We start from the raw sequence: 27,475 nt of genomic DNA, 5'->3' as shown, positions 1-27,475 counted from the left end.
CGTAGCCAGAAGAATTCACCTGACTGGCTTCGTGACCCTTTTCGAGGCCTCGAGGAGAAGAGGGACAGGGAGTATTAGACCCGCGCGGATTTCTCATTAGGTTAATCACTAGGATCCACTTTATACACTGTTCACTCGATTATGCCACGTTTTATCCAAAATCAAAGACCAAACAATCATATAATCCTCAAATCTTTCCTCTCATCCAATTAAATCATTTTTCTACAATTAAAAAAAAAACAAACAAAACATAAAACAAGTAATTTAACAATTTTGTTATTGAAAAAATTAATAATTCTCTTATATATATATATATATATATATATATATATGTAATTTTTTAAAATAACGAATCAAAAAAGCAGGCAAATAAATTAAAATAATTTTATTTATTTGGTTAAAGCAGAGCCGAAGGATTGGCGCCAAGTCGTGCAAAGGTTGCAATGTCAAAGGCCTAACTGTGTTTCTTATAAAAGGTCGAGGAGCCGGCGAGCCGCGTGCAAGAGAGTGCAGCGAGGAAACCGAGTAAACCAAGGAAACCTCGGGCCCGATAATTTAGACCACTGCACTCGTCGTTAGATATGCCTCATAGTTGACTCAGTTGCAACCGTTGCTGCTTTTTCGTCCATTGCAAGAAAAATCAAAAAAATAATTAAAGTAGGGTGATATTGATAGACCTAAGCTTATATATATATATATATATATATATATATATATAGTCTACTGGCATATTTTTTATCAGGATCATAAAGGATATACGGAACACAGTGGATGGCAGTGGAATAGCTGTAAAAAGTCGTGGTACGAAGGACGGTAAAAGGTACTATAGGTGGAAAGTGGGGTGAAATATAAGAAACATCATGCTACATCATCCACCTGCTGCTATGTCTAGTACCGTTTCCCCACGATTTGCCCCATCCTTTTTTACCACACCCTTCTTTTACCCATTCTCTCTCTTTTTCACTTCAGAGAGAGTTCATTTCTTTCTTCCTCTTTTCCGAAATAGCATGATGAACACAATTACGAGATACACCCACTTCTAATCTTCCCGCAATTAAATGATTGATGTTGTCCTTCAAATAATTTTTCAAGGTCAAGTAAAACAACATGGCGTATTTTTAACACTTGTCCTGTGTTTCTTAAATAACATCTTAAATTAAATCTAAATTACTATTATTCACTCTTAAAGAATGTTAGTGCTTTAATTAGAATTTTTACAAAGCGAAATTTGCTTAAACAGAATTAAAATATACGTGATAGGAAGATTGAGCAGTTTTACTGCTTGCGAAACGTTCGTCACGCATAGCGACGGCAAAGCTGGCCAGGTAACTCAAGAATAACGTTACTTTGATGGTGGTTGCTTCTTGTATTGTCCAGTACTTACATTAATAACAATGCTGGACATCCAAGTTCTTTTTTACTGCTACAATCTTACTATGAAAGTTTCAAATACAAGCACTATGAATAAAACTTGTTGAAACCATACTTTTAATATATACCTTTGGTGGTTATTCATATAGGACATTTTAAAAATATTGTTATCAAAATCTCAATTACCTTTATATACGCCTCTTAATATTTCACACAACCAAAGTTAAGTTCATTCAAGTTTTCTATTTTGGAGGCTAACATACACGCAAGTTGTCGTGACGCCGACAACGCGCAGAGATCACAGTAGAGTCTCTGCATAGACCTCACTTACCGGGACCGTAAGTACGGCAAAGTACGGATCGTATATACGGGCGTACGTTGGCTCGTTGATCTTACTCGGGCGAGCCACGAACCTCGCGCCATGTTTAGAAGGGTAGCTCGCTATAAGGAAGCCCGTGGGCCGTGGCTCGTACGAGAGCTCCACCGGCTGTTGGTAAACTTGTGCACGAGTCAAGAAGAAGGCATGGCTGCTGAATAGCTGATGCGCTGGCAGAGCGTGCGGTATGAGTTGGTTCGTGCAAGCTCGCACTAGCTCGCCGTGGCTCGAGGGTCGCGTCGCATTTTTCATCTATTGTACTGTGAGCTGTGGCGAAACACAAGCATCGTTTCACCTAGTGTAAAAACAATTTTACGTTATAATCTTGTCTACACAACAGACTTTTTTAAGTTATTTCTCTCTCATTATGGGCTGGAGTATGGAGCAGATCCTTGAATTCATCGAGGCCCTTGAAGATGAAGAGCCAATTTGGAATCACAAACATAAACAACACAAGGACAGAGATAGTGTGTATGGATCTTGGATTAGGCTGCAAAAGAGATTTAACATTCCAATTAAGGAGATGAAGAAGAAAAAGGATACTTTGTTTGCAACGTATCGAAAATTATCGAGGAAAGTTACGGACTCTAAAAGGTTGGGAAGAAATGTTTACACACCGATCTGGTCACCTTATAAGCCACTTGATAGGTTTTTACGTGGAGTATATGTTCCAGTATATAAAACTCATTCCATGGCAAGTAAACTAATTTTTGTTACTATATTTTAAAAAAAGTGAGGATTTTATAAAAGTTTAACGTGGGATATCATGTTGTGAGCATGCATGGTACTGCAATTAGAATAATATCTACAACGTATTGTGATGGCGCAGCAGTCGTTACGTTTCTTCCATCCCCTGTCAGTTACCGACAGTTTAGGTGGCTCTAACTTAGCTACTCCAAAATGTTTTTTAACTCGAGTCAGCTTTTATTCAAGTCGAATTTATCGGGTTTTTGTAAATTGACGATTTTGTGTAATTCTCTTTCTCTCATCAATTCACTGGATATTTCAAAATCTCTTTAGTTGATAGTATTGATAACCTCTTAAACGGTTAACAATTGTAGGTAACAACTCTGAATATCGAATGTGGATACCGATTGTTGAGAAAAAGAAGAAAGATTTAATTAACATTTAAATACAAATTAATTTTATCAAATTCCTTAAATAACTATATATTCATTAATAAATTAAAGATAGTTTACTATATACTTTACAACATAAATTTGCTTTAAGCTTATTAATTATAGTAATTGAGATTTTACCATTTTCGTAATGCCGTAATATAATGCACGATATTTCATAAAAATTTATTACAAAGGGGACAGTGCAGTTCAATAAAAATACATGGTCAGGACTTTTGTTTATAATTCATGGTTAATTTCATATTGTATTTCTATTTTTTATAGAGATCAGGACGAAGCGCAAGAATCGAAGACGAACCTAAAACAGAAGAAGATCAAATGTTAGAGGCAATAGAGATGGAGCTGAATGATAAAGCTTCGTTAGAAAATGAAATTTCAATGGAAGCTGGTTTGGCTTCTATGTCTAACATGTGTCAACGAAACAATAACAATACACCATCAGCAAAACAAAACAAAATGGGACAAGCAGTGGATATGGAAACTATTCAGTCACACTTGATAGAGTCAAATAATATCATGAAGACATTAGCTAAAAATTCGGAGAGAGACATTTGTTTTGCTTACGCAGAATTACTTGCTATTAAATTAAGAGAGTTTGATGAGTTTCGTCGTGCTAAAATTATGAATGATATTGACAACTTAATTTTTCAAGCAAAAGTGCAGGAATCTAGTTAATTAAATATTTGTTTACTAGAAAGAGCAAGATTCCTAAGTTTCGATTTATATTTTTTTAAACAACATTGTTACAATGGATTTATTGCGAAAAAGTTTAGATCTATTCCGTGTTGAAGGGCTTCTGCAATTTTTACATAAAATTGAATGATGATCAGCTGTACCGTGGTAAAAGAAATGCGTAAAAAAGTTTTATACTTAATTATAATTAAGTTTATGAATTGTTTATATTAACTATTGGATTTACTTGATTTATATATATCACATTTGTTTTATCATGTTTAAACTGTTTCTATTATTTCTTATACATGCATAGAGAACTTTCTTTTAAAAATCAGCTATTAGTTTACGTTATATTAGTAATATACTATACATTTATACATATCACTCGCAATCATGTTCTGTGTACTTTATACAAGAGAAAACAATTTCAAGCATTAATTTTGTTAAATAGTTTTTATAATTATAAGTCTTTAATACAGTAATGGTACGCTTATAGTAATTTGTGATAAATTCACTTACGAAAAGTAACATTAGGTGAAATTAAAAGCTGGGAGATATGTTTATATTTCTTATTGTAGATAATATTTAATTAAATACAATAAAAATTGTAAAAAAGGAGTAGGAAGGGTAAAAGTATTGTAAGAAATAAAGGAGTGTTTATTTTTTTTTTTATTAAAAAAACATTGTTTCTTTTTATATTACAAATTGAAAACCACATGATTTAGTTAATTACATATAAGATAAAACAATGTGCGCAAATGTAAGCCGAAAACCAATAGTAACTTGCAAAAAGAAAATCACTCAAGGTTCTCAATCCAGCATCAATCCTGCTCCCAAAAAATTGTCAATCCAAACATTTTAGTCAATATGGTCTTCTCTCTGTTTCTAATCTTGGGGGCAGAATCGATGAAATAGCAATAGTATACATGTCAAATAACATGTCAATTTAATACATAGCGGACGAACAACGCTTATTGTTATCGTGTAATTATGGCGACAATACAAAAATAAATTATTATTTCATTAGTAGTTACAAGAGAGCTTACATGGAAACTCTATTGAGCGCGAAGCGCTGTAAAAATTCATTAAAATTTAATGGGCACACGATGTGGGTGAAGAAGCTGTGAATTAACTACGTTACATTGAAGATTCTATAAATAAATTATAAACAATAAACGCTCTAAATATTCGTAACGAGTCAATCTGTTAGGACGAGATGATACAAGGAAATGTGAAACGCTATAGGAAAGAATTGATTGTGTGCGTACGTTATGTTTATGTGTATATATGCGTGTGCGCGTGTGTATGGCATTTAACGAGCGAGCATCGCTCGCCTCGAAAGGTGATAATACTTTTTTCAATAAATTACGTTACTTTGTTAAGGCCTTTGATTTTTTAAAATCTTCTCGATCTTCCATATTTAAGGTATAATCTTTGCTACCCATTAGAGACTTTATACACATCTTTTGCTCTTTTATCGCGGATCGCACCAATAATTCCAAATCGAATAGGTGATCGTCAATAACACCAGGGAAATTACGGTGCATGAATTCTGCTAATCTGTAATTAAAAATTAATTATTCGTTTATTATTGTAGAAACGTTCCTCCTTTTTAGGTTTTAATCAGTTTTATTATAAAAAAAAAACTTGTCATTTAGAAAAAAGATCAATTATGAATTTTTAAGTGATTACCTTAAAAGATATTCAACATTGTGTCCACTTGTTCCGGAGCACTCGATTATTTGATTTGCCATGCAATGCAACGGAGCTTCGCCCAACCAAAATTGATTTTTCTCAGTGGCAATATAAATTAAGGCTGGTAAACTTTGTCCGCTGTCATCGCGACTGTAGAAATTTGTATATGTTAAAAGATAACCCCCTAAGGAGCATTCCCGATTATTTAAGTAGGGTATCGCTCCAGTATCCTTCAACAAAAATGCACGCCCGTAAACCTTTTTCTGTAACACAGTCAAACAAACAAATTAATAATTTTTTACTTTTTAATTCCAAAGCCATCTTCTCAATAATTTTTAATTAGTACATTCAATATTATTTGTGGCTGTTCTCCCTTTTATTTTCCTAACTATATAGGCTTTCTTGTATTCTTGCAGGTTTTTTGCTTTTTATTTCTTTTCGCTTATCACATACTGTTTGTCCATTAATTTCTTCCTATATATATATGTTATTGCCTCTGCTGATATTTTTTTTATTTATATATTTTCTTGCGTTAAAAATAGAAGTCGTATCTACGCAATTTTCTATATTTTCAATAATTTTTTGCCTTCATCCTTTTCAGTCATTCGTGAACGTTTAATCATTTAAAAATTTCATACAAATGTCACTTACGACTTTTATTCTTAACACAATAGTGTTATTAGTAATTAATATAAATTGACCGATGAAAAACTTACTCCTCTATCCTCGACCAACGTTGCGACTCTGCCAGGCTAGAAAAAGAGAAGAATCGTAAAATATTCTATTCCCCAACCAAGAAATTAAAGGAAAACACATTAACACACCGACTGCCGCCCACTCGACAATAATAAATTAAGCCACGGACGAATTATTTTAATGGAGAACGTTGATCAAATCTTTGGAACAGTAGAGTCTCTTATTCCGATTATTTCATAAAAAATGTTACACAATCTGTTAAGACACTTTAAAGGAATTTAAACTAAGATTACGAGAATTTAATAAAATTCAAAAACTCCATTGAGAGCTTTATTGTATATATATATATATATATATATATTCACTGACAGTCAATGTGTTAGTAATATTCTAAATAAAAGTTTATTAGAGTGAATAATAGATTTAATTTGATATTACATATAATTGATAGTAGTAAAAAGACTCCTATAATAATTGGAATGTCAAATACTTCAAAAAGGACGCTGTGGCTTAATAGCAATATCCTGTAGAGTCTTTGCACACACAACGGGTATATGATGAGAATAAAATATAAACTATTAATCAATATTTTTTTATAGTGTTCTTATAAAGCTGGAAATGTATGCAGGGAGAAAAAAAATGCCTACTTATTTTTTTTCGTATTTATACCGATGGCATCATCATAATAACAATATTCATAATTCTTTATACCGAACCAACTTTCTTATTCAGCAATAATCTTATTATTATTTGCGAATTAATCGCACATTTAACGAAATCCTCGTTAAAAACGCTGGTCAGAATATTAGAAGAATAAACAATCAAAAAGCTCAATTAACTTTAGTAATTATTAAAAGCAATTTAGCCATTAGAAATGTCAAGATTTATAGTTCGCAAAAAAAAAAAAAACAAAACTAAAAAAATGACAAGTGGCCAATTGAGGGAGGCAAAATAAAATAGTACATAATGGTAGACATTTTTTATGTGGAACATGTATACATTTGAAACTGTCTGAATACACTGAAACGAGCAAGATATTGTTTCGCAGAAATGTAGTAACTGGTTTCAACCTTATACTACTTAAGACCATATCATGTTTATATAAAGTTCCACGAAACTTTTCTCGCGATATAATTGCAGAAAGAACAATAAAGAAAGGAAACGAGAAAAGTGATTCAGTAACTGTGACATTCGAGTGTAATTGTCGATGTAAATATTGCAGGTTTACCAAGGATTTTTACGTGTAAATAAAAAGTGTGTCCATGTAACTCATTCCAGTCTGAAAACCACTCTTCGAAAAGGTAGCGGGTGGGCGTAACTACACACTACACCAGGAGGCTCGGTAGAGCAGCTACGCCTTAAGCATTCAAAGTAGCATGCTTTTATTGTAATAATGAGCAAATTATGTTTTTTTTTCAGATTAATAGTATGTTGTTCGATTTTAGCAAAATTAATATTTATCTTGCAATTCACAGCAGAAGCATATATAAAAACGTTTCGTTGCGAATAGCATCACGATAAATATTGACAATATCAAAAGCTTATGAAATTTCTTTCTTATAAAGAATTCAATTTTCTGTTAAAAGCATATTTTTTTTATTTTAATTTGGATTTAAAAGTAAAATTAATATTCTTAAACATTTTTAACGCAATTGCAAATAATACTTGTACGAAGTAATGGGTATTTTCACATTTCTGAAACAATTATCACAGTGTTATGTCTCGGCAATATTTCAGAAATTTAAAAATGTCAGATTTTCGTATACACGCGCTTAGGAAAAATTAATCAGTGCATTTTTCCATTCAAAATTGGAAAGTTTGACGAGATGAATTGTCCAATCGGGGAAATATATTCTATCTAATATGCGGACAATTGTTTTAAAGGGCCTTACTTCAATAGCGATTAACACTTTCCCACATAATGCTGGTTACCTGGCCTAGCATTAAATTCCAAGCAATAAAACGAGAAAAATCGAAAAACCTTAATATACCTGATACTCTGATCATTAATACAAAATTGCAATTCTTAAATTTTTAATCAAACACGTTTGAAATTATTATCAATACATTGATTGTATTTTTAATATGAAATCGAGTTCAAATACTTCGTTAATCGGATAATTATTTCTACATTAGTTATACCTTGCACAGTTGCAATTTTATTTTATATCCTCGTTATGTTTTAAATTTAAATAAATATCCACAATATTAGAAAGGACATAAACATTATTAAGCAATAAATTAATGTAAAATTTACTTGAGGATGTAATCGATAGATTAATCTAAATATTTTAAAATACTATCTTCGATAAAAAAAGTTTAATTACCTTGTAAATTTAAAAAACTCAATTCCTTTAGTATGGTTTTTTAGGGCTTAATAGATATTTAATTGGATTATTTTTAAACATGTTATGATAAAATAAATTTAATTTTTATTAGACTTTAATAAAATGAAAGCTGCAAGATATATCTAAATGTAGAAATAATGGTTCGATTAATGTTGTCATTGGACTCATTTTCATGTTAAAAATACAGGCAATGTATTGATAATAATTTAAAATATATTTGCTTAAAATTATAACAATTGTAATTTTGGATTAGTGATTAGAGTATCAGGTATAACAGGGTTCTTCGACTTTTCTCGGTTTATTGCTATCGGTTTATCGCTCGGGACTTGGCACTAGACCAGGTAACCAGCGTGATGTGGAAAAGTGTTGACCGATATTAAAGTAAGGCCCTTCAAAACATTTGTTTATATGTTGGACAGAATATATTTCTCCGAGTGTCCGACAAATCAGGACATCCAGAGGACTCATTTTCTGCGCAAATAAAACACTTTTGGAGAATCAGAACAAAGAAAGTCTCAGGCATGAGTAAAACAAAGAGCATCTTTTTGTCCCACTCCTTATATATATATATTTATATAGCTTGTAATATTAAATTCAAAAAATTCGAAAAAGACTTTAAATTTAAAATTTGATGACGAAATAAAATCACGCATTTCCCAGCTTAAATCACACGTTCAAAGTACAAATATTTACACGCAAACATTGCGACGACTCATACGAAATGATTGTAAACAATGAAATAATAAAATGAAACATTTTAAAGTTAAGTACCTATGCGAAGATATTTAGTGAGATTTTCAACGAGTTTTGGCTTTTAAAAAAATACTGTAAAATACGAAAGAAATATTTTGATTATAATATGAGCGAATACAAAATATCTCTCTTAGAAGATGAATTTAATATTTTCGTACTTTTGCTCATATGTCAGGCTATAATATATAAAACTGCAGGAGTAGCAGGTGAGTGTAATTTATCGTTCTTACCCTTTCGAAAGATCCACGATGAGTAATATTCCCTTGCCAAAATCTCCTTTTAAAGCCTTTTATATAGCCAAGAACGCTTCGCTTGTACTGAAATCCCGGATTCCAGCAGAGAGACCCGTAGCCGAATATCCAAAGTCCACTGTCCTCGTTTGCCATTTCCTCCATTCTCTACTAAGAAAATTTAACGTAAACTAGTACAGTGAGGTAGCTCTGCTCTGCGAAATCCTGGCCTTTCTGTGTAGAACGCAGCGGGGCACAGGGTACTCGGACTGACGGGCCGGCAGGCACACAGGGCACAGTGCACACAACTAGTATCTCGATGATGAAATCGGCCGTTGGTTTACAGTCACAGCCATCACGTGCTCGCCACTTTAAAAAGTTGTGCTTCTCTCAATCTGCCTTCCAAATGCACATTCTTCTATCACTGTTTACACCGACACTCATCTCCTTATCAAACAACTGTCACCAATTGACGTTGTATTAACAATTTCAATTTTAACTAATAAATTTTATCACTTCACTCTTATTACTCTTCCATTGATTTTTCTTCGCTTCTCATTTTATATACGTCTCTTTATTCGGAAATATTCGAGCTCCCATATGCAACGAGGAAAAGGCTGATCAAATAAAGAAGAGTGTCTGTTATTGCTAACAAACCGTTTGTATAATTTCGTGCGTCGTCGTGTACGCGTCACAGGCGTCACTCTCTCTCTCTCTCTCTCAAGAAAGCCACGAGCCACGAGCCACGCACGAGGGCCAAGCAAGCAACTAGCAAGAGTGCCCGGACTGCCCGTGCTCGGCCCGGACCGGACCGCGGCACAATCGTCTCGTAACACTCCTAACTTCTCCCCACCATGTAAACAGAAAACAGAGTCACTGATTTGCCCTGACAGCTAATCTCTACTGCCAAATTATTACTCATATTTCTCTCACAGTTATCTATCATTCGTAATAATCCTCCTACGACTGCTAGTTACGATTAATTTTTTAACTTGCTCGTCTACTCTTTTCTATTGTCATAACACGTACCAAGTTTTTGAAATAGCTACTTATAAATAAATCGTTTCTTTTCTGACGTCAGATTTAAAGAATGTTTTAAATATAACTTACTTTGTTTCTAATGGATACATATATATACAATCCAATGTCATTTAGTATGCTTTATAGTCAAAAATATTCCGAGTAGGGATACGAAGGTCATTTGTATTTTCAAAAATAATTTTCTTTTTTTATCAAATCGTATATATTCTTGACAGAACTGTGAGCTGATCTTGTTTCCTCTAGTAACAGCGCCAAGATTTTTTTTAAACTATAATAAATTATATATTTCTTTTTTTTTTAATATACAGGGTGCGTAACAGCAATGATGTTTTAATTTTAACCACATATTCTTGAGCATAAACTAAGTAGAAAAGTCCTGTATTATAACATCCGTAAAGGCATCATTGCTGAGATGAATCAATTTTAAACCAATAAATCAGGGTTTCGATGCAACGGAAAAATTACTTTACTCTCACATTCGTTGACACTTTCCTCTCGATAAACAAGAGAAGCTCGTACTTCACCGTTCCGTATTGTCACGCGCACACATGTTAAACTATACCATTTACAAACATTACCTCCTGACGTCTTATATTTCTGATCCTGGTGCTAATGAAATTTATTTTCTGCCTATTTTTAAAAGGATCCTCGATAGTATCCATTTAGTTGAAAAGTTTGGAGAATAATAAGGTGTTATTTGTAGATTAATTTTCAATTCGTTTTATCTTTTCGGTGATGCGAATATGAATTGCTCTAAGGTGGTCAAAAAGTTAGTATTATATTAAAAAAGCGAGTATATAAGAAATCGTATTTTTGTCTGTTTTTAAAAATCTTACTATTTCATTAGATAGAACAGCTTGCTGCATGATTGCAACAGCAAAACACTCGACAATTGGTTTTTAAGTAAAGCCATAGTCTTGTCTCGAAATTTCGGCTTAATAAGTGGAGAGCCTGAAGGATCCCTTTAAGAATAAATAAGCCTTTTTTCATTTTATGAAAGGAAAAGCTACAAAATTAAGAATAATTTTTTATTAACCATTTGCAGCACGGTGGCACCGTATGGTGTCACCTTTTATGAAACATTTTTTTGCAATTTTGAAGTAATTTAAATTCGATTTAATCAATGTTTTTTTGTAGTATTATGATCGTGGGGTGTTACAGAATTAAAATTCATGCAATAAGGTATAAATTTGTTTGTTAATTAATTTATATTATTTAGTAAATTAAAAAACAAACCTTTTTTTTAAATACTTTATTGAAGAACTTTTTAAACATCATCGTACGGAAAAAATTGTACAATAGTTTTTGGGGTCGCTGATTACGAATCTGATGTCAGGATCTAAAAATTCAAATTGCAGATCCAAGATGGCGGACAAAAATTTCAATTATTATTTTATTTCAGAAAAAATTATTACACAATTGTTTTCGGGGTCGCTGATTACGAAGCTGAGCTTAGATTTTTGTGAAAAGAGATTTGGAATCGTTAGAAATTTAGGATAGTAGAATCAATAAAGAGATACCCTCTCAGCCAAACCGAGAAATACGAACGAGGACATGGCGGTTATCATCTCTATGTTTTGTTTTTCTTTCGCCTAAATTTAATTCATCTTACTTTTCATAGTAAACTTTACAATTTTTTCACGTTAATTTTTTTCTCCTTTTCCCCAAAAGATAGATCAAGAAGCAATTTCTGTCCGATTGTAAACATAATGGTACTTTGCACAAATTACACATCCAATGAGTCCGTGCATTATTTGTTGTTGTACTGCAAGGTGCACATCGTTTTTTATTTTCAATGTGTATTGGCATATGTGCTGATTGAAAACGCCTTTTTTCAATAGACACTTGTGGTTTTTGATAACCGATAATTATAAGGGCTGACGCTTCCTTCCCTTTTTAGTTGGGATAGTTCTAGAAATTAATTCATCCACTAAAAGTAGTCTAAACTTTTTCAAAGTCACAGACTTATCGGTATTTATTTTTTTATATATGATAAATGAATTTACAACCGCCACATCAGTGAAGTACCAAGATATTATGAGCCACCATTTTTTAGATTTTCGATCAATTTTATTTGTGAATATCAAGCGATTTGCATTATCAACGAAACCTATGTATTTATTGTAATCAGAGCATATAACAAAACAATCTATATTGGATGCGCGCGTGCAATTTAAGGTGGTTCGACCGCCAATAAAATTTCTGCAGTATTAAATAAAATTTTAAAGAAGTGTTACTTATGCATGTAGGGATACTCTGCTAAAATTTGGAACGATGTTACCGATGATATATACATATATATGTAAGAATTAACTATAATTGGAGCTTTTAAGAGCAAGGTAGATGCCGACATTACAGAGCGGCTCCACCTAAAATCTTAGTTTTCAAAATGCAACGGTATTTCAATATTTACAACGGCTTTTGAGTCCTCGGAGATGAATTTTTTAAATCAAAAAAAGTATTTCTCAATTAAAATAAAAAAAGATATTCAAAATAACAAAATTGTTATATTTTAAAAATAAAAATGCAATTGCGAAGATGGGCTTCTTCATTCAAAAGAGTATCCTTCAACGATTGTAAAAAGTCCAAAAGTACTTCGATTCATTCCGAAATATAAGGCCAAACTTTCAGAATTAGTAATTTTTATAATTGTGTTCTACTGCAATCAACGATCTTTTCGATTAAAACATTTTTTGCAGCTAAACTATATTGGTCCGATCAAGATCATCTTTATTTTAGCTGATAGTGTGGTAATTGTGGAATCTGTCATATTTTTTTCAGATTTTTTCCGTTAGAAATAAGTTCGTGCTATCGAAAATAGTGTAACGCTGCTTCTTGCCGCCCCTCTTTTCCCTCTACCAAACGCCTATGTACAGCCAGCTTGAAGCTGAGCTTCTAGGCTATTGCGCGGTATGAGGTAAGGGGAATGCTTCGCTCGCCAACGGGCGAGACGGAAGAAGACGCGAGGGGAATGCAAGTTTTGCATTAAAATATTTTTTGCAGCCAAACTATTGGTCGGATCGAGAATATCTTTGTTTTAGCCCATAGTCTGTCTAGTGAGGAACATGCCTGACTTTTTTTTCAGATTTTTCCCTTTAACTCTAAGGTTTACGAATGTTTTATATACCAATCTCTGTGGCACCCGTTAAATTGAAAGTACAAGACTTAGGGAAAAATAAACTGTGTGAATAAATTCTTTAAAAAAATTGATTAATTAACGAAGCAAAACGGTTGGAATCGATGAAGCAGTGGTTCTCGAGATATTTCATTGAAAAGTTTGAATTCCGTGAAATTGACGAGTTCCGTAAATCTAGCGTTAAAAATAAGCCAAGCCCGTACTATGAAAATTCGTCTCCCCAAATTTGCTTTCCTCTCGCGTCTTCTTCCATCTCGCCCGCTAGCCAGCGGAGCATATTCCCCCCTACCGTGCAATAGCCAAGAAACTTGACTTCACGCTGTCTGTACGCGTTTGTGAAGGGGAAAGAGGGCGGCAAAAAGCAGTGTTGCACTACTTTCGATAGCACAAGATTATTTCCGATGGAAAAAATCTGGAAAAAATATGACAGGTTCTACAATTACCACACTATCAACTAAAATATAAAGATGATTTCGTTCGGACCAATGGTTTGGTTACAAAAAATGTTTCAGTCGAAAGGAGCATTGATTGCAGAAGTACAGACGTAATACAGCATGCGTTGTATTCTTTCTGTCATCAGCTGAGCATTAGAAACAGGCAAAAGTATAATGTTATAGGTTAAAATCTATACAATAGCATCTATTCTTTGATCTTTTTATCATTATATCTTCTTATATTGTTGAATGTATATGAGATTTGTTGCTATAAAGAATAGGAAGCAGAAATCAGTATGTTTATCCTTTTCCAACCATCAATCTGTTATATTTATACATTATTTTTATTCAAACTATTTTATTCAAACTATTAGTCCGACGTATTCGATGTTGTAAATGAAACATTGCTCTCATTGTACTTTCAACTTAAGCATTCTCTGATATTGTACGATTTGTATGTAATAATAAATCGGGTAAGCCGTATTTTATTTTGAATGCTTTTATTTACAAACTTGTGCATTACAATGCCCTTTTGTGGGAAAAAATGCTGTTTGAAAAACTGTTCGGTTTTACCGGCATTACGTCTATTTGGACAAATATCAATAAAAATTAATAGTTTTCAAAAGACAACGTTATTGGTGAACTGATTTTTGATCACGCGCTCATTTTGAAATCAGCAGAATAACGCCTTTGGAATAAAACAGCAAAATCTTACATTTTTGCTTAATTAATTTTCATATATTTTTTTGTAATTTTGCAATATTTCTTTGTTTTATCCCAAAGCTACTATTCTGCAAATTCCAAAACCACCTCAAATTTGAAAATCGGTCCATAAACAACGCTGTTGTTTAAAAACTAAGATTTCTGGTGAAACCGCTCTGTAATGTCGGTATAAAGATTTTCCCGTTAAATATATATGATTTTTATTTCAATTTATACTCATCTAAATTAACTGCTTCAATATACATTAACAAGCCTAAATGAACACAACCTTGAACCAAACATGACAGTTAACCTAACTTTTTGACATGTTATCATTAATGCCATGTGTGTGCGACGCCATTTTAATCCGATCCAATAATACGCACGCCGGATTGACCTAGGGAATCTAGTTTTTTTTCTGTCAGTTGCATGATTATCACTGGATTCCAATTCGATCCAATCCGCAGAAAAGAAACACCCTGTATCGAGTCCAGTATCGATACTTCACTAGAATTTGCTCATCCCTATCAAGAACACGTGAGCATGAGCCGTGAGAGGGGTAAGAGTGTGAGAGGCATGAGAAGCTAACTTCCTTCCTGAAAATCTTTTATTTTCGTTCACCTATAAAAAACGCGGGTAATGGTACAGCTAAACCGATTCCAATGTTTTTGGGTTTGTTTGGAATTGTTAGGTCTGGCATCTTATTGTCTTAAAGAAGCCCGATTTTTTTATTTGTTCTGCATTTAAATATTATTAATGAAAATTTTTAAACAATGTTATTTTTCTTTCCGTTTTTTGGAAAATACCGCTTGCTATTACAAGATGTGTGTTGTAACGATTCCAACAAACCCAAAAACATTGAAAGCGGACGAAAAATAACGCTGGACAATTCTTCCTCGTTTTTCGTTCCATAATGTTGGTAACAGAGGGCTGGAGGGATCCCGACGATCCCGTTAATATGAACAATGACGTCAAAATTGCCTTGCGCAAAACCAACAAGAAAAGCGTAACACTAGTCACATAGCACCCTTAAATTTATTCCTTCAATATTCAAGGAAAGCTTCTATAATTTTAAACGTCTGGGTAACGGACATTCTATTCAAATATAAGCTCTGTACCTTGCATGATAATCCTCATTTATTTATTTTATTAATTCTTTCTTTTATTACATTTTTTCGCATTATTCTTTATTTTTCTATGTATATATGAAAACCTTTTATGATTTTAAACGTTTGGCTGATTGAGATAACTTCTCTTTAGTATAATTGTTGCATATCGTGTAACACTAATCATAATGCGTCTTTCAGTTTTTCCAAACTTATTTTACTGCTTTGCTTATTGTGGTTCATTGTGCTACTATCGACTGCCCTTTTCATGTCATTGAATTCTTGATTTTTATGTGGAACAATCAAACACGCGACCGTATAATGACAGCAGCTGTGGATAATTGATTCTTATTATTACTAATTAATAAAAGTGTAATATAATACTACAAAAATATCCGTCGCATTTTGACAAATCTAAATTTAAATTTTGTAATTCGTGTTAAAAAGTGAAAAAAATATGCTGCTTTTTAATTTATTTGATCAAAATCGATTTTTTTGCTGACATTAAATAATAGAAATAATTCTAAAAGATTGTGTATTCAACAATACATCAATTGATGTTTATATATATATACATATATTTGTAATGTTTGTAGTTCTTTTTACTTATTACAAGGCTATTGCATAATGTTTTGAGATACATTCTATACTTTTTTTTGCTTTGGTTTAATAAAAGAGATTTAAAAATAAAAATAAATTTCTTGTTTGTCCTACTTGTTCTAGACCACTTTACTTCAAAGAACACATTAAACTCTAATAATTTCTATTTCATTCTCTGCACATATTACAATTAAAATATGTGTGTCAACAACTGAATGAAATATTTAATAGAAACACTTCATTTAAACAATTAAAAACAGATCATAATAACTTTCTAACATGGCTTCAAAAGTATTAGTTAAATTGCCAGCAGTACCATTCCCTCAGGTTAGTAAGATAAATATTTAATTTTACAAGATATCCAGTTTTGGATATATAGTCAATCCTGGATAAGTGAGACCTATGGTCTCTCTCAAAATTTTCACTGATGCAGTTGTCCTTCTAGCTACAAGAATATTTTCAAACACTAGGAGTGGGCTCTGTATTCTAGTTATAAAGATTAAAGTGTTTACTTATCCAAGTTTGACATCCTTAAGTTTTATACAAGTTTCTTTATCATCCTTTACGACTTTTCAACCTGTTAGACTAAAAAAACACCAACAGAAATGGTAGCATTAGGTGGAAAGAAAGATGGCCTGATACAAACGAGACAAAATAATATGCATACAGATAGAGCAACTCAACTTGAACAGAATATGAAATTTCTTCAAGAGCAACATCAAGCAACATTAATGGCTTTACACAAGGAAGTGGAAACACTACGACAACGAAATAGAGGTATTACTGCAATTTACTATAGAACAATATTTATTTAATACCAATATATCTATCTTATTATAGATCTGCAATTTCAAATAGTTCTTAGCAATGGAAGTACTTCTACATTTAATGGAGATTCCTCTCTTGAAGATAATAGTTATGGGTCTGAGAAAACAAAAGTATTATTTATATATACATTTAAAAAAATAAACTTTGAATATTAGTTTAGTTGTATTGCTATAAGATAAATACATTTAATTGCTTTTATTATAGGACAGCCCAACAAATTTAAACAAAACACCTCTCCAAGTGGAACTTTTACAGAAAGACTTAGAAGAAGCAAAAGCTTCGTTAAAGCAGGCACAGACAAATAATAAAAATTTATCTGATATTATACAGCAGCAAAAAAGGTAAGTATAGCATAAATATAAAATAAAAATTAAGTACAATTAACTAATTCTGTTGAATGCAGACAATTGGAATTATTGCAAGCACCAAAAAAAATAGACTCTGGGGTGCAAGTAGATGATTTGGATTATGAACGAGAAATTCTTGTAAATAGCTTGGAAAATGTTAAAGCAATGACGAAACAATTGAAAAAACAAAATATTGATCAGAAAAGAGAGATAGCCGCACTGAGAGCTAACTCTGCAAATCTTGGAAATAATGGCAGAGGCGCTCGATCACGTGAAAGTAATAACAGTTATAATTATCGCGGGCATGATCGTGGACCCGTAACTGCAGGGCACGAACAATCAAACTCCTACAAGTTTCCACCTCTCATGACACAATTCAGCTGGCAACATAGGCGAGGAGATTGTCACAGAAATAGCAGACATTCATATGACTGGTTTGATCATAGTGCAGAAGCCAATGCTTTATTACCTCAGCTTCCAAACCAAAGACCAAAACCAGATTCTCCATTTTATGAACCACAATTCTCCCGTCATCCTGGCATTTACAAATATCGTAAAAACGAAGAACCAACAATACATAGAGATCGTAGAGATCCAGAACGCTATAATCGTCGTAATTATAATAAGGATATAAATTCAAATGATTCATAAGCATAAGTCTGCACAATGAAAAACAACTTTATGTCTATGTCCCAAGGTGTACATGTATAAAAAATATCAATATGTAACAACTAATGAGCATACTTAATATTATGATCATGGATATCAGTCACCTGCACAGTGCTTCTTATAGCAGGACTGATATTAATGATTTATAAAAATATTGCTAACACAAACTATTTATGAATGTACCATGTTATGGATTGCAGGCTACCCCCACGTATCTTTACTCAATATAATGAAATTGAAAAATGATTTCTCAATTTACAATACATTTTTGCATCACTTTTATCTGCTGAATTATTATCTATATATATATAAAGAAAATTAATATGAAAGCGATATATAGTTCTCATTATAAGAGCTAGATTCTTAAAAACATTAACCACTCTGCAGTAATTAAATACATTGTATGTCTAAATTTATTAAAGGTATAATACCAGTTTGAAGGAATATTATCTACATATGACCAATGTTCATGTAATATTAGGAGTATTGCTAAATTAGCATGAATTAATAGCATCCAATGACTAGCTGATATTGTTTGAGTGTATTCAAGTATTTATTGAATAATTGATCTCTTATTTAATATAATTATGTAATTTTTATCTAATGTTTATGAAAATTAACAGCGCACATTATGTTTTGTAAACAGCATTACGCTTGTTCATTTTAACTATACTTCTTACACTGTTAGTATTTCTGTCTTTATCTACTGTGTAAATTATCCTTATAAGTTCATCAAGTATAAAAAGTGTAGCTGCTTTCTGTTAAAACAAATAGACATATTATCAAAATAATACATAATTAATTATTATATTTGATTCTACTAAATATTTCTAATTAAGTGGGAGTATCTGAATAATACTCATATTTATCATACAATGCTCCCTTATGTCTGAAATGATTGTTATATATTTATATCTAATAATATAGTGTAATAATACGTAAAGAACATTCTTTCAATTGTTTTTAAAAACAGTTTTCTACAGAATACTTGCATTTACTGCTTCAAGCATTTACAAATTCACCCTAATAGGAAAGTTTATTAATTACACAGATTTGTAAATGATATTTCTAAATTAAATTAATGTAAAAGTATATTTCAATTATAGCCTGTATTAACTATATGTGGTACAAACTTGTATGCTTTAATGTTCAACATATTGAATTAATAATGGTTAATAATCAGCATTCCTATCCACGTTACTCATATGTATCACCCTTATTTCTTTAAGAAGAATTTCTAATACAAGTCCTATACACTTTACTAATAATGAACGCAAAGGTTATGTTTACTACCTCCAATTACTGAAATATTATAGGAAGCAACAAAAAACAAACTAAAATTTAAATTTGTAATAAAAACACAAATATTACTAACTTTGATGTTATTGGCTTGGTTACAGGAAAAAAACTGTATTACCTTGAATAGTCTTTTTATTGTTCTATACAAGTTAAAAATTTTATAAAATTTTCTTCTCTCTGTAGAAACAAGGTGCTTCAACCTCAATCAATGCAATCTCCACCAAATTCTGAAGTAGTTGGATACGAATGATGTCAGGAATAAGATTTTCTCACAGCTATAACAAATAATTCATCTACATAAAATCTTATAAAGAAGTATATTACCTGTGTACTAGAAATAGAAATGAAAAGGAATCGTGAATATAGCTTGAATAAATACTTACAGAGTTTGAGAATGAATTACTTCGACCTTGCACGCATCTTCCTTCTCTTACGCTTTAGCCTGCGCATTCTCTTTTTACGCCACTATAAATAAAAATTACATTAAAATTTATTCCGTAACCATTCTCGACATATGAAGTTTTAAGCATGAGTTAGCGTGCGTGGTAAACTTTTAGGTTAAGTAAAATTAAAGCTGATAACCGTAAAAAAAAAATTTTCTTTAATACAAACAGCAATTACATAAAAAGCATAAAAAAAATTTACGAGTTATTAGAATAACAGCAATTCCTAAACCATTAAAAGTGGATATGTGCCAAATTATCAGATTCTTGTACTTTTATAAAACCAGGACTTTTATCTTAAATACAAACAAAATTTTTAAAAATAATTACAGTAGAAAATAAACAATTACCTTCGCTCTCATTATTGACGGTGAAGAAGACTAGATTAATCTAGAATTCTTCGATTCTTGCGGATCACACAAACGCAGTACCTTCTATCTCGGGAACCAATATGGAAGAGCGAACAGGGACGCCGGCGAACGGCGAAAATGTTTTTGCTCCTTCCTTACTGCTTTTGACTACCAACGACTAGGCTGCGTTCGTTTGTTAACTGCAAGTACTAAAACTCTACAATATATGTCACGTAAAATATAGGTTTTCAGTACTGGCAGTACATAAACGAACGCAGCCTAAGGCTGCCTTCACATGCGGTGTAAGATATGTATGTAGTATGTATGTACATACTATTGGGATCTGACATGGGAGAAGAGTGGGGGCAAATATGGCGGAAAGAAGCATGCATTATAATAAAGAAATACATATAGACGTATGTTTAAAAATGTATTTAAACTTAATTGAAATAATATCATGGGTGGGTGATAATCTGAGACAAAGAAATTAGTAATGATAATCAAATGATAGCCAGCTTTAGGAAAAGAATGGTGTGTAAAGGTTAAATCCTTCGTGGAGTTACTTTAGCAAATGTTTACTGCACAATACAGCCTAGTTTTTTATTTCTCACGTGCTAAAATAATTCCTACTTCCATAATTTCTTATTTTTTATAATATTAATCAAATCTAATAATCAGTAATAGGTATCAATCATACCATTAATAGCTAAGCATGCTTAAAATAGTTTTGATTTCTACCACCAGATGTCATATTCCAATCTGTCAGTTCCCAATGCCAGCACCCAGCGGCCAGCAGCATGCTTGCGTATTATCGCGAAAATGATTTGATTGGGTAACGTTTTAGCGTAAGTTACGTTTACGCACCTTACACCGCATGTGAAAGCAGCCTAAGGGTGAGCCCCTCCGAGGGCCAATGTATTACGATCTGATCTGAATTGGTTGATGTGACATCTGGTGGCTAAAAAATTAACTATTCAAAATACACCAAACCATTAAAAACCCATGGGTTATTAATATTGTTTCTTTAGAAATTCAAATATGAGTCAAATTAAAATAAAAAAATAGCCATAAAGTTTATTGTGCAATTAAAAATTGTGGCAGTAAATTGGACTAAAGAAAAACTTTACAAACAATAAGTATATTTTGGACGGCCATTGTCAGATCCCAATTCACTCAAAACAGGCAAGCCTCATATAACTACCCCTTCTACAGCGAGAGAGCTAATAGGCCTGTCCTTGTCTAACGCACTGTGAAACTTCTCCGTCGGTAAAATAGTGTAAAACTTGTCTTTCAATAGCTAATTTAGTTTTAAAAAAATTCTTCCACATTTTTAGGTATATTTGTTTCTTCTTGGTCTGAAATTAGTCATAGAAGTTTTCTTAATGCGCTACAAGGCCTAATTTTCAATATTATTATGACCAACAAAATTACAATTATTTATAATTTTCATGAAATTTTTTTTTGTAATTTTGAGAAATCGAGTTTGTAGCGCGCTTCATTACAGTCAAAATAGTAAATTTAATCTCTACGAAAAAGTTCATATTCCTAATAGTTTGGGAAATAAACTTGAATGAGTGTTTGAGTCACTCAATGCATCCCCTTAATAAAAGTCAAAAGCGAAGCAAATTGCAAAAACGGTCTTCTTTATAACAAGGTGCCAATTCTAACAAGTCAATCGAGCTTAAAACACTCAAATTAGTTGAAAAATAACGCTGTACCATTGTGCCGCGTTCTTGAAGAGAGGTTACTTTTGGTTACTTCCACTTCAAGAACGCGAGACAGTAGTACAGCGTTATTCTTCATCCGATTTGAGTTTTTTTAAGCTCGATTGACTCGTTAGAATTGGCACCTTGTCATAAAGAAGCCCGTTTTTGCAATTTGCTTCGCATTTTACTTTTATTAAACGAATTGTTTATTGACTTGAACTGTCGATAAAGTAGGCGTGAGGGATCCCGTTAAGTGCAATACGCCCCATGCTCTCCGGGGAAAGGTTTGGAACGCGCCCCAGTTCATCTGTTTTTTTTCCGAAGGTTGCATCACTGCCATTCGATGTCGAATCGTAATTTGAAATCTAATCAGATTGCGAACGTAACCAGTAACTAACCGCCCAATATTAGATAGCTCCCTTTCTTATTTTTCTGGTCTTTTTAGATTTCCTTTCATTGACCAAGTATTTGGTAGTAGGTGTTCTATAGAAACCCATATAACTTAGGCTTAACCGTTATCACATGTTTTGAAAGTTTTGAAGTTCTGTCAAATGCCATTCTATTGAGATATCTTGTTTATCTTATTATTATCATGAATAGAAAACAATAGATATCAGGAAAGTATGACTAGAGAATTGTAAAGAATACGTACTAATTGATTGACATCTAATGTCATTTGATATATAAATGAGATCAGCTATTAGTGTAATTTTGTCGAGTCCGGTACCGGACAATAAGATGTCTTGTCCTGATTATGAACAAACGTCTCATGATCATGCTGCACTCTTGTTACTCGTTAGACCGATTGGTACACAAATCAAGCCAAAAACAGTTGCCAAGCTGTACGAACGCATTGTCAAAGCTGGCAGTAGATTCACTGTAAATGATTCCAATATTGGATCGAGAGATATGCTTGCCAGATTTGTCAGGGACCATCCTGTTGAAAATAATGATTGGGGAGACTTTCAAACTCACAGGAAGCTCTTAGGTCTAATCACAGTGGGAAGGTATGAAAACCAAATAGAGCTAGATGAATTATGTAGGCAACATGAAATTTTGAAAGCCAAATATACCATGACATTATACGATTCTCGTGCCATTTTCTTTGGACCAGCTCACAACAATATTCCTCATGAACTGCCTCCAAATATGACTGTACCAAACAATTTTAAAACTCAAGCTATTTTTTATATGGATGATACTTGTCCTGATTTAGAAGTATATATCATGGAGTGCCTTAATTCTTTGTTCTGGGTCCTGGAATCTAAGAGGCTGGAGCGTTCTAGAGAAAAAGTTGATCGTGGTGTACCTCTTTTATTGGCTCCATTTGAAAAAAAAGATTTCATTGGTCTTGATTTAGAATCCAGAAATAATCGAAAAAGATGCATTGGTCGTATAACAAAAAACTTAGGAGACTTGTGTTTACAAGCAGGGCTTCCAGGGGATGCCTTGAGTCATTATAGCACAGCAGCCAATATTTTGCAATCTGTTAATGATTGGCTATGGCTAGGAGCAGCATGCGAAGGATTATGCGCAGCTTCAGTCTTAATTTTATATCCTAATATGTGTAGAAACCTCCCTTTACAAAGGAATTCTTCTCTTCAGGAAGGAAGTCCAGGTAAGCAAAGGTATGTATAAATATTGAGATAATTAAAAGCAACAATTTTCTTAATACAAAAAAATAATTTATTTTCTATCTTAAGGCATGGATCTCAGATTGCAGCTACTTTACCTTCACCACCTGTTATAGAAGCAACAAAGAGCAATATACCCTACATATTACAACCTGAAGATATTTCCAAAAAGTATAAAGAAGCTATTGTTCATTATAGCAAATATCAGTATGCAGGCGTTATAGAAACCGAAGCTAGCTTCAAAGCTAGTAGAATCTCAATTGAGCAGAACTGCACACTACAGGCAGCATCATTTTTGAATAATGTTATTTTTATTAATCTAAAATTGAGTGAACAGGAAAAGGTATGTATCACTTTTTCATTAATACTAAGATTTATCTTTGTACCATTATGCATACAAATATTTTAGATCGATAGGTTTACTACATTGTCAGACTTGTACACATGTTGTGGGTTTATGAGGAAAGCATCCTTTTGCTTAAGATTTGCTGCAACACGTTACGTATCTCAAAATAATCCTAATCCAGATTGGCAACAATGTTACAATTTAATGCTACAAGCAGCACCAGGGTTTAAACTATCGCTAGATCCAGTAGAAATGTCTCCTGGTAAGATACTAGAGTTAATATATGTGTTTAATATGATAATAACAAATCCTATATAATTTTAAAAATTGGTAACTGCAAAGAAAACCGCAGAGGCTGGCCAGCTGTACAAATCCAAGTTTTAACTGAGCTAGTTGCAGCCGCAAATCGAATGGGGAATCCAGCATTAGCCACGCGACACTTAACATTTTTATTACAAACCATGTATAATTATTTAACTCCAAATGAAAGGAAAGATATCGCCTTGCAGCTTCAAAACGTAGCCCAGCAATGTGAAGGAGCACCAGTTCCTCTTGTAGGTATCTTTACTTACAATGCAAACAATAAAGTTAATGAGAAAGTAAGGTGTTTTTCTTAAAGGTTTTAGATTCTGGAATAGTAATACCACCTGCAAATTTAGTAAATATACCAAAGACTAAGTCCTTTATGTTAAAGAATCTCCAACCACATTTACAGCCTCAAAAGATTCAAAGGGTTAAAGAGGATCATGGTCCATTTTTATTTACACCAATAAATTTTGGCTCTTTAGAGAGAAAAGTTACCTCCAAAAGTAAAGTTGGTAAGTGAATAACTTATAAATGTAAATACGAAAATTAGACTTGTAATTTTAATATGTTTAATTTATTGCAGATTATTTATGGGTAGAAGGAGATATTTGTGAGGTTTCTTTGCAGTTGATAAATCCATTGCCATTTGAGCTTCATGTATCAAATATGAGACTTTTAACAAATGGAATAGTATTTGAATCATTACCAGAGAGCATTACATTGCCAGCACAAACTGGGCCAATAGCAGTTACACTTGCGGGTAAACCTCGCGAAGTTGGTGAGCTGGAAATAATAGGTTTTAGTACTCATACTTTAGGAGTCAAATCAAACTGTCGATTAAGGCATATGGAAGGTATGCCTCATCCGCAGTATACAGTAGATGTAATACCTGTTCTACCACGAGTTGAGGTTGCCACGAGCTTCCCACAAACTGCAAGTTTCAGTTCAGGAGATAATATTGTTACAAGTGCTAGTCTTTCTTTATTCGGTGGGGAAAGGTATTTTATTCTGTAACTTCAATTAATAATCCAGATAATATAATAATGTATTAAGATGACGAAAATCTGATGAAAATATTGGTTTTTAGTGCCGAATGTACAATAACGATTAAAAATGTAAGCCAAGTCCCCCTGGATACAATAGAATTATCAATACAATCTACCCTTGATACAGTAACGGAAAAAAAAGTTTTCACGTGGAGCGATGAAAACTTAATAACTCAATTACCTTTAATGCCTGACAACAGTGCTAGTTTTACGTTATACGTATATGCAGCTACTGACTTCGTAGTACCCAGCCCTTACGATGGTAATATTATTCTAAAAGTAAATAATTCAAAAAATCTATGAAATAAATTAAAATTTATTTATTTTTAGATATTACCAACAGTTTCTGTCTCAGCCAGTCAAATAGTTTAATGTCGCAGTCAGGACCCAGTTCATTGCCATCGAGATTGAATTCCCCACATCATCACACAAAAAGACAGTCAGAGCTTACGTCGTCTTTTAGATCCGGAATGAGTTCGCGTTCTGGTCATTCTTCCATAGCAAGTAAACATTTATCTAAGCTCGCAGTGCCATCAAACACATCGAACGTTATAGAAGGAGAATTGAAAATAAAATATTCTGGCGGTGCCGGATTAGTAGCTGGCTATTGCAGGATTTCCTCGGTTTTCATTACAATCGATATTTTGCCAAGTGTACATATTACGAATTGGGATGTCTTACCAGCAGAATTGTACAAATTATCTCTAAATCTATATATATATATATATATCATAACTTGTACTGAATCGATCTAATTAGTCCAACTTTACAGGCCATCTCAATTTTACTTAGTATTAGACGTTATGAACATGACAAATCATGAAATGGAACTCTATTATACAGATAGTAAATGTATATATATGGAAGGAAAGGAACCTTGTCGAATTCCAGTTCCAGTAGCAAGATGTCCACTTGATAAATTTACCAAGGTAACTGAAGAAATAACATGTATATGCAATCATTTATTTAATCTATTAAAACTGCAAATGGTTGTCAACAGCTAAATGAGATAACCGATGGTCAAGAAATTCAAAAAATTTGCTCAGAACACATAGCCTCATTAGTTGATTTAAGATGGCAGTTATTGGGTATTGAATCAACAGGAAAGGCTACGTTATCTTATATCATACTCTCTCAAGACATGCTTGACCTTGTCCGAATGAGTCCGCTGCAATGGGGTATGTTGATATTAAAATAATTTCAAATAATTATATGATAGATTTAAAGAAATAATTTCTTTCCAGAAGTGACAGTAAACAATAAGATAATTAAAGTTCAAGATGAGCTTACATGTGACTTAGGAGAATGTGTTGATATTGGAATAGGTGTTACCAATGCTTTAGATTATCCGCTGAAAGACTTAGAATTATCCATATGTTTTTACCAAGATCACCAGAATGGTGTTCATAATTATCAATTAGAAACAAAACTATCTATTATTGGTGCCAATAAAGCCATGATACCGATTGTATGTGACTCTATTTTTACACTTGTTCATTTATCCATTATCAAAGTAATAGAATTATATTTTAGTTACAGGAGTTCAACACGTATTACCACGAATGCCGAGTTTTGTTTTTCCATACTGGTCAATATAAAGCAGATATCCGGTGTTGCAACAAAGATCCCACGACCTCCAATAATTCCCAAAGCTGTACAGAACTTACAAATGCTGGGCATACATGGCGTTATATACCGCCCATTGAAATCACTGTTAATGATGTTTGAAATTGTAGAATCTATTTGTACAAAATTTGTAAAGTCTATAGAAAAAAAACTACCTTAGTAATTGAATGGAAAGAATAATATATAGAGTTTTCACTTTCTGTTAAAATGAAGCTCAAAACAATTGTTTTTATTGATAAATAATTTTATTTAAGGGGTCAAGCCACTCATGAGAAAGAAAAATTAGAATATTTTGAGAACTTTTGTTGATAAGTAGGAAATGGAATCAATTGGTATTCTGTGTAATGTTTTTATAAAATAACATTCAAACTGGACAAATGCATATTTTTTATGGTAATTTGTAACAAAATAGATGAGTATACAAAATTTCTTTGATACTTTATATAAATAATAATGAAATTGCAGTTACAGAATAAAGTTTTAGCTAAAGCTATATTCCGTTATTACTGGAAGTAAGCTGCAAATATTGAAATTCTACAATACTTATCACATAAAGATTATCAGTACTTGAAA

The 27,475-nt window shown here is 32.5% G+C and overlaps 4 protein-coding genes and 1 long non-coding RNA gene across 6 annotated transcripts; 3 read left to right on the top strand and 2 right to left on the bottom strand.

The window, feature by feature from the left end:
* Nucleotides 1-1,437: 1,437 nt before the first annotated feature.
* On the top strand, nucleotides 1,438-4,929 carry LOC136779845 (uncharacterized). Of its 2 annotated transcripts, XM_066737726.1 has the most exons (3): nucleotides 1,438-2,047; nucleotides 2,126-2,441; nucleotides 3,151-4,929. In XM_066737726.1, exons 1-3 carry the CDS (start codon nucleotides 1,935-1,937, stop codon nucleotides 3,559-3,561), a joined length of 840 nt encoding a protein of 279 aa, XP_066593823.1. In that variant the 5' UTR covers nucleotides 1,438-1,934; the 3' UTR covers nucleotides 3,562-4,929. The 2 variants fall into 2 exon arrangements, with proteins under 2 accessions (XP_066593823.1, XP_066593824.1); XM_066737727.1 differs by having other exon boundaries at nucleotides 1,439-2,441.
* On the bottom strand, nucleotides 2,819-10,378 carry LOC136779846 (glutathione-specific gamma-glutamylcyclotransferase 1). Its single transcript, XM_066737728.1, has 5 exons — nucleotides 9,284-10,378; nucleotides 5,973-6,008; nucleotides 5,254-5,519; nucleotides 4,936-5,121; nucleotides 2,819-3,184 (listed from the first exon to the last, which is right to left on the bottom strand). The coding sequence occupies exons 1-5, from the start codon at nucleotides 9,446-9,448 to the stop codon at nucleotides 3,154-3,156; spliced, it is 684 nt and encodes a 227-aa protein (XP_066593825.1). The 5' UTR covers nucleotides 9,449-10,378; the 3' UTR covers nucleotides 2,819-3,153.
* Nucleotides 10,379-15,519: 5,141 nt separating this feature from the next.
* LOC136779880 (girdin-like) lies at nucleotides 15,520-18,937 on the top strand. The gene is made up of 6 exons (XM_066737788.1): nucleotides 15,520-15,679; nucleotides 16,426-16,629; nucleotides 16,887-17,079; nucleotides 17,143-17,240; nucleotides 17,335-17,471; nucleotides 17,534-18,937. The coding sequence occupies exons 2-6, from the start codon at nucleotides 16,582-16,584 to the stop codon at nucleotides 18,126-18,128; spliced, it is 1,071 nt and encodes a 356-aa protein (XP_066593885.1). The 5' UTR covers nucleotides 15,520-15,679; nucleotides 16,426-16,581; the 3' UTR covers nucleotides 18,129-18,937.
* A 622-nt stretch (nucleotides 18,938-19,559) lies between these two features.
* On the bottom strand, nucleotides 19,560-20,398 carry LOC136779881 (uncharacterized). The gene is made up of 3 exons (XR_010823685.1): nucleotides 20,239-20,398; nucleotides 19,829-19,910; nucleotides 19,560-19,720 (listed from the first exon to the last, which is right to left on the bottom strand). It is a non-coding gene; the product is annotated as an uncharacterized lncRNA (long non-coding RNA).
* A 1,904-nt stretch (nucleotides 20,399-22,302) lies between these two features.
* On the top strand, nucleotides 22,303-27,021 carry brun (trafficking protein particle complex subunit brun). Its single transcript, XM_066738081.1, has 12 exons — nucleotides 22,303-23,572; nucleotides 23,648-23,921; nucleotides 23,988-24,186; nucleotides 24,267-24,478; nucleotides 24,544-24,742; nucleotides 24,814-25,228; nucleotides 25,318-25,538; nucleotides 25,607-25,967; nucleotides 26,049-26,205; nucleotides 26,277-26,454; nucleotides 26,521-26,744; nucleotides 26,810-27,021. Exons 1-12 carry the CDS (start codon nucleotides 22,632-22,634, stop codon nucleotides 27,002-27,004), a joined length of 3,576 nt encoding a protein of 1,191 aa, XP_066594178.1. The 5' UTR covers nucleotides 22,303-22,631; the 3' UTR covers nucleotides 27,005-27,021.
* Nucleotides 27,022-27,475: the final 454 nt, after the last annotated feature.

Source organism: Prorops nasuta, unplaced genomic scaffold (assembly GCF_024137725.1).
Source record: "Prorops nasuta isolate Cenicafe-Biocafe unplaced genomic scaffold, Cenicafe_Pnas_1.2 PNAS00018, whole genome shotgun sequence".
NCBI lineage: Eukaryota > Metazoa > Arthropoda > Insecta > Hymenoptera > Bethylidae > Prorops > Prorops nasuta.
This window is presented reverse-complemented; position numbering and strand designations above follow the sequence as displayed.

What these genes read in the sequence shown, in the direction of transcription:
- LOC136779845 (XM_066737726.1), top strand. Translation starts at nt 1,935, where the DNA reads ATGAGTTGGTTCGTGCAAGCTCGCACTAGCTCGCCGTGGCTCGAGGGT. An exon ending in CAAGCATCGTTTCACCTAGT is followed by an intron (nt 2,048 to 2,125) that starts GTAAAAACAATT and finishes TATGGGCTGGAG; the next exon opens with TATGGAGCAGATCCTTGAAT. An exon ending in TATATAAAACTCATTCCATG is followed by an intron (nt 2,442 to 3,150) that starts GCAAGTAAACTA and finishes TATTTTTTATAG; the next exon opens with AGATCAGGACGAAGCGCAAG.
- LOC136779846 (XM_066737728.1), bottom strand. Translation starts at nt 9,448, where the DNA reads ATGGAGGAAATGGCAAACGAGGACAGTGGACTTTGGATATTCGGCTAC. An exon ending in ATCGTGGATCTTTCGAAAGG is followed by an intron (nt 6,009 to 9,283) that starts GTAAGAACGATA and finishes CTCTTTTTCTAG; the next exon opens with CCTGGCAGAGTCGCAACGTT. An exon ending in AAATCAAAGGCCTTAACAAA is followed by an intron (nt 3,185 to 4,935) that starts GTAACGTAATTT and finishes CTTCTGTTTTAG; the next exon opens with GTTCGTCTTCGATTCTTGCG.
- brun (XM_066738081.1), top strand. Translation starts at nt 22,632, where the DNA reads ATGAGATCAGCTATTAGTGTAATTTTGTCGAGTCCGGTACCGGACAAT. An exon ending in GGAAGTCCAGGTAAGCAAAG is followed by an intron (nt 23,573 to 23,647) that starts GTATGTATAAAT and finishes TTCTATCTTAAG; the next exon opens with GCATGGATCTCAGATTGCAG. An exon ending in GATGTCTTACCAGCAGAATT is followed by an intron (nt 25,968 to 26,048) that starts GTACAAATTATC and finishes CCAACTTTACAG; the next exon opens with GCCATCTCAATTTTACTTAG.
- LOC136779880 (XM_066737788.1), top strand. Translation starts at nt 16,582, where the DNA reads ATGGCTTCAAAAGTATTAGTTAAATTGCCAGCAGTACCATTCCCTCAG. An exon ending in ACTACGACAACGAAATAGAG is followed by an intron (nt 17,080 to 17,142) that starts GTATTACTGCAA and finishes ATCTTATTATAG; the next exon opens with ATCTGCAATTTCAAATAGTT. An exon ending in ATGGGTCTGAGAAAACAAAA is followed by an intron (nt 17,241 to 17,334) that starts GTATTATTTATA and finishes CTTTTATTATAG; the next exon opens with GACAGCCCAACAAATTTAAA.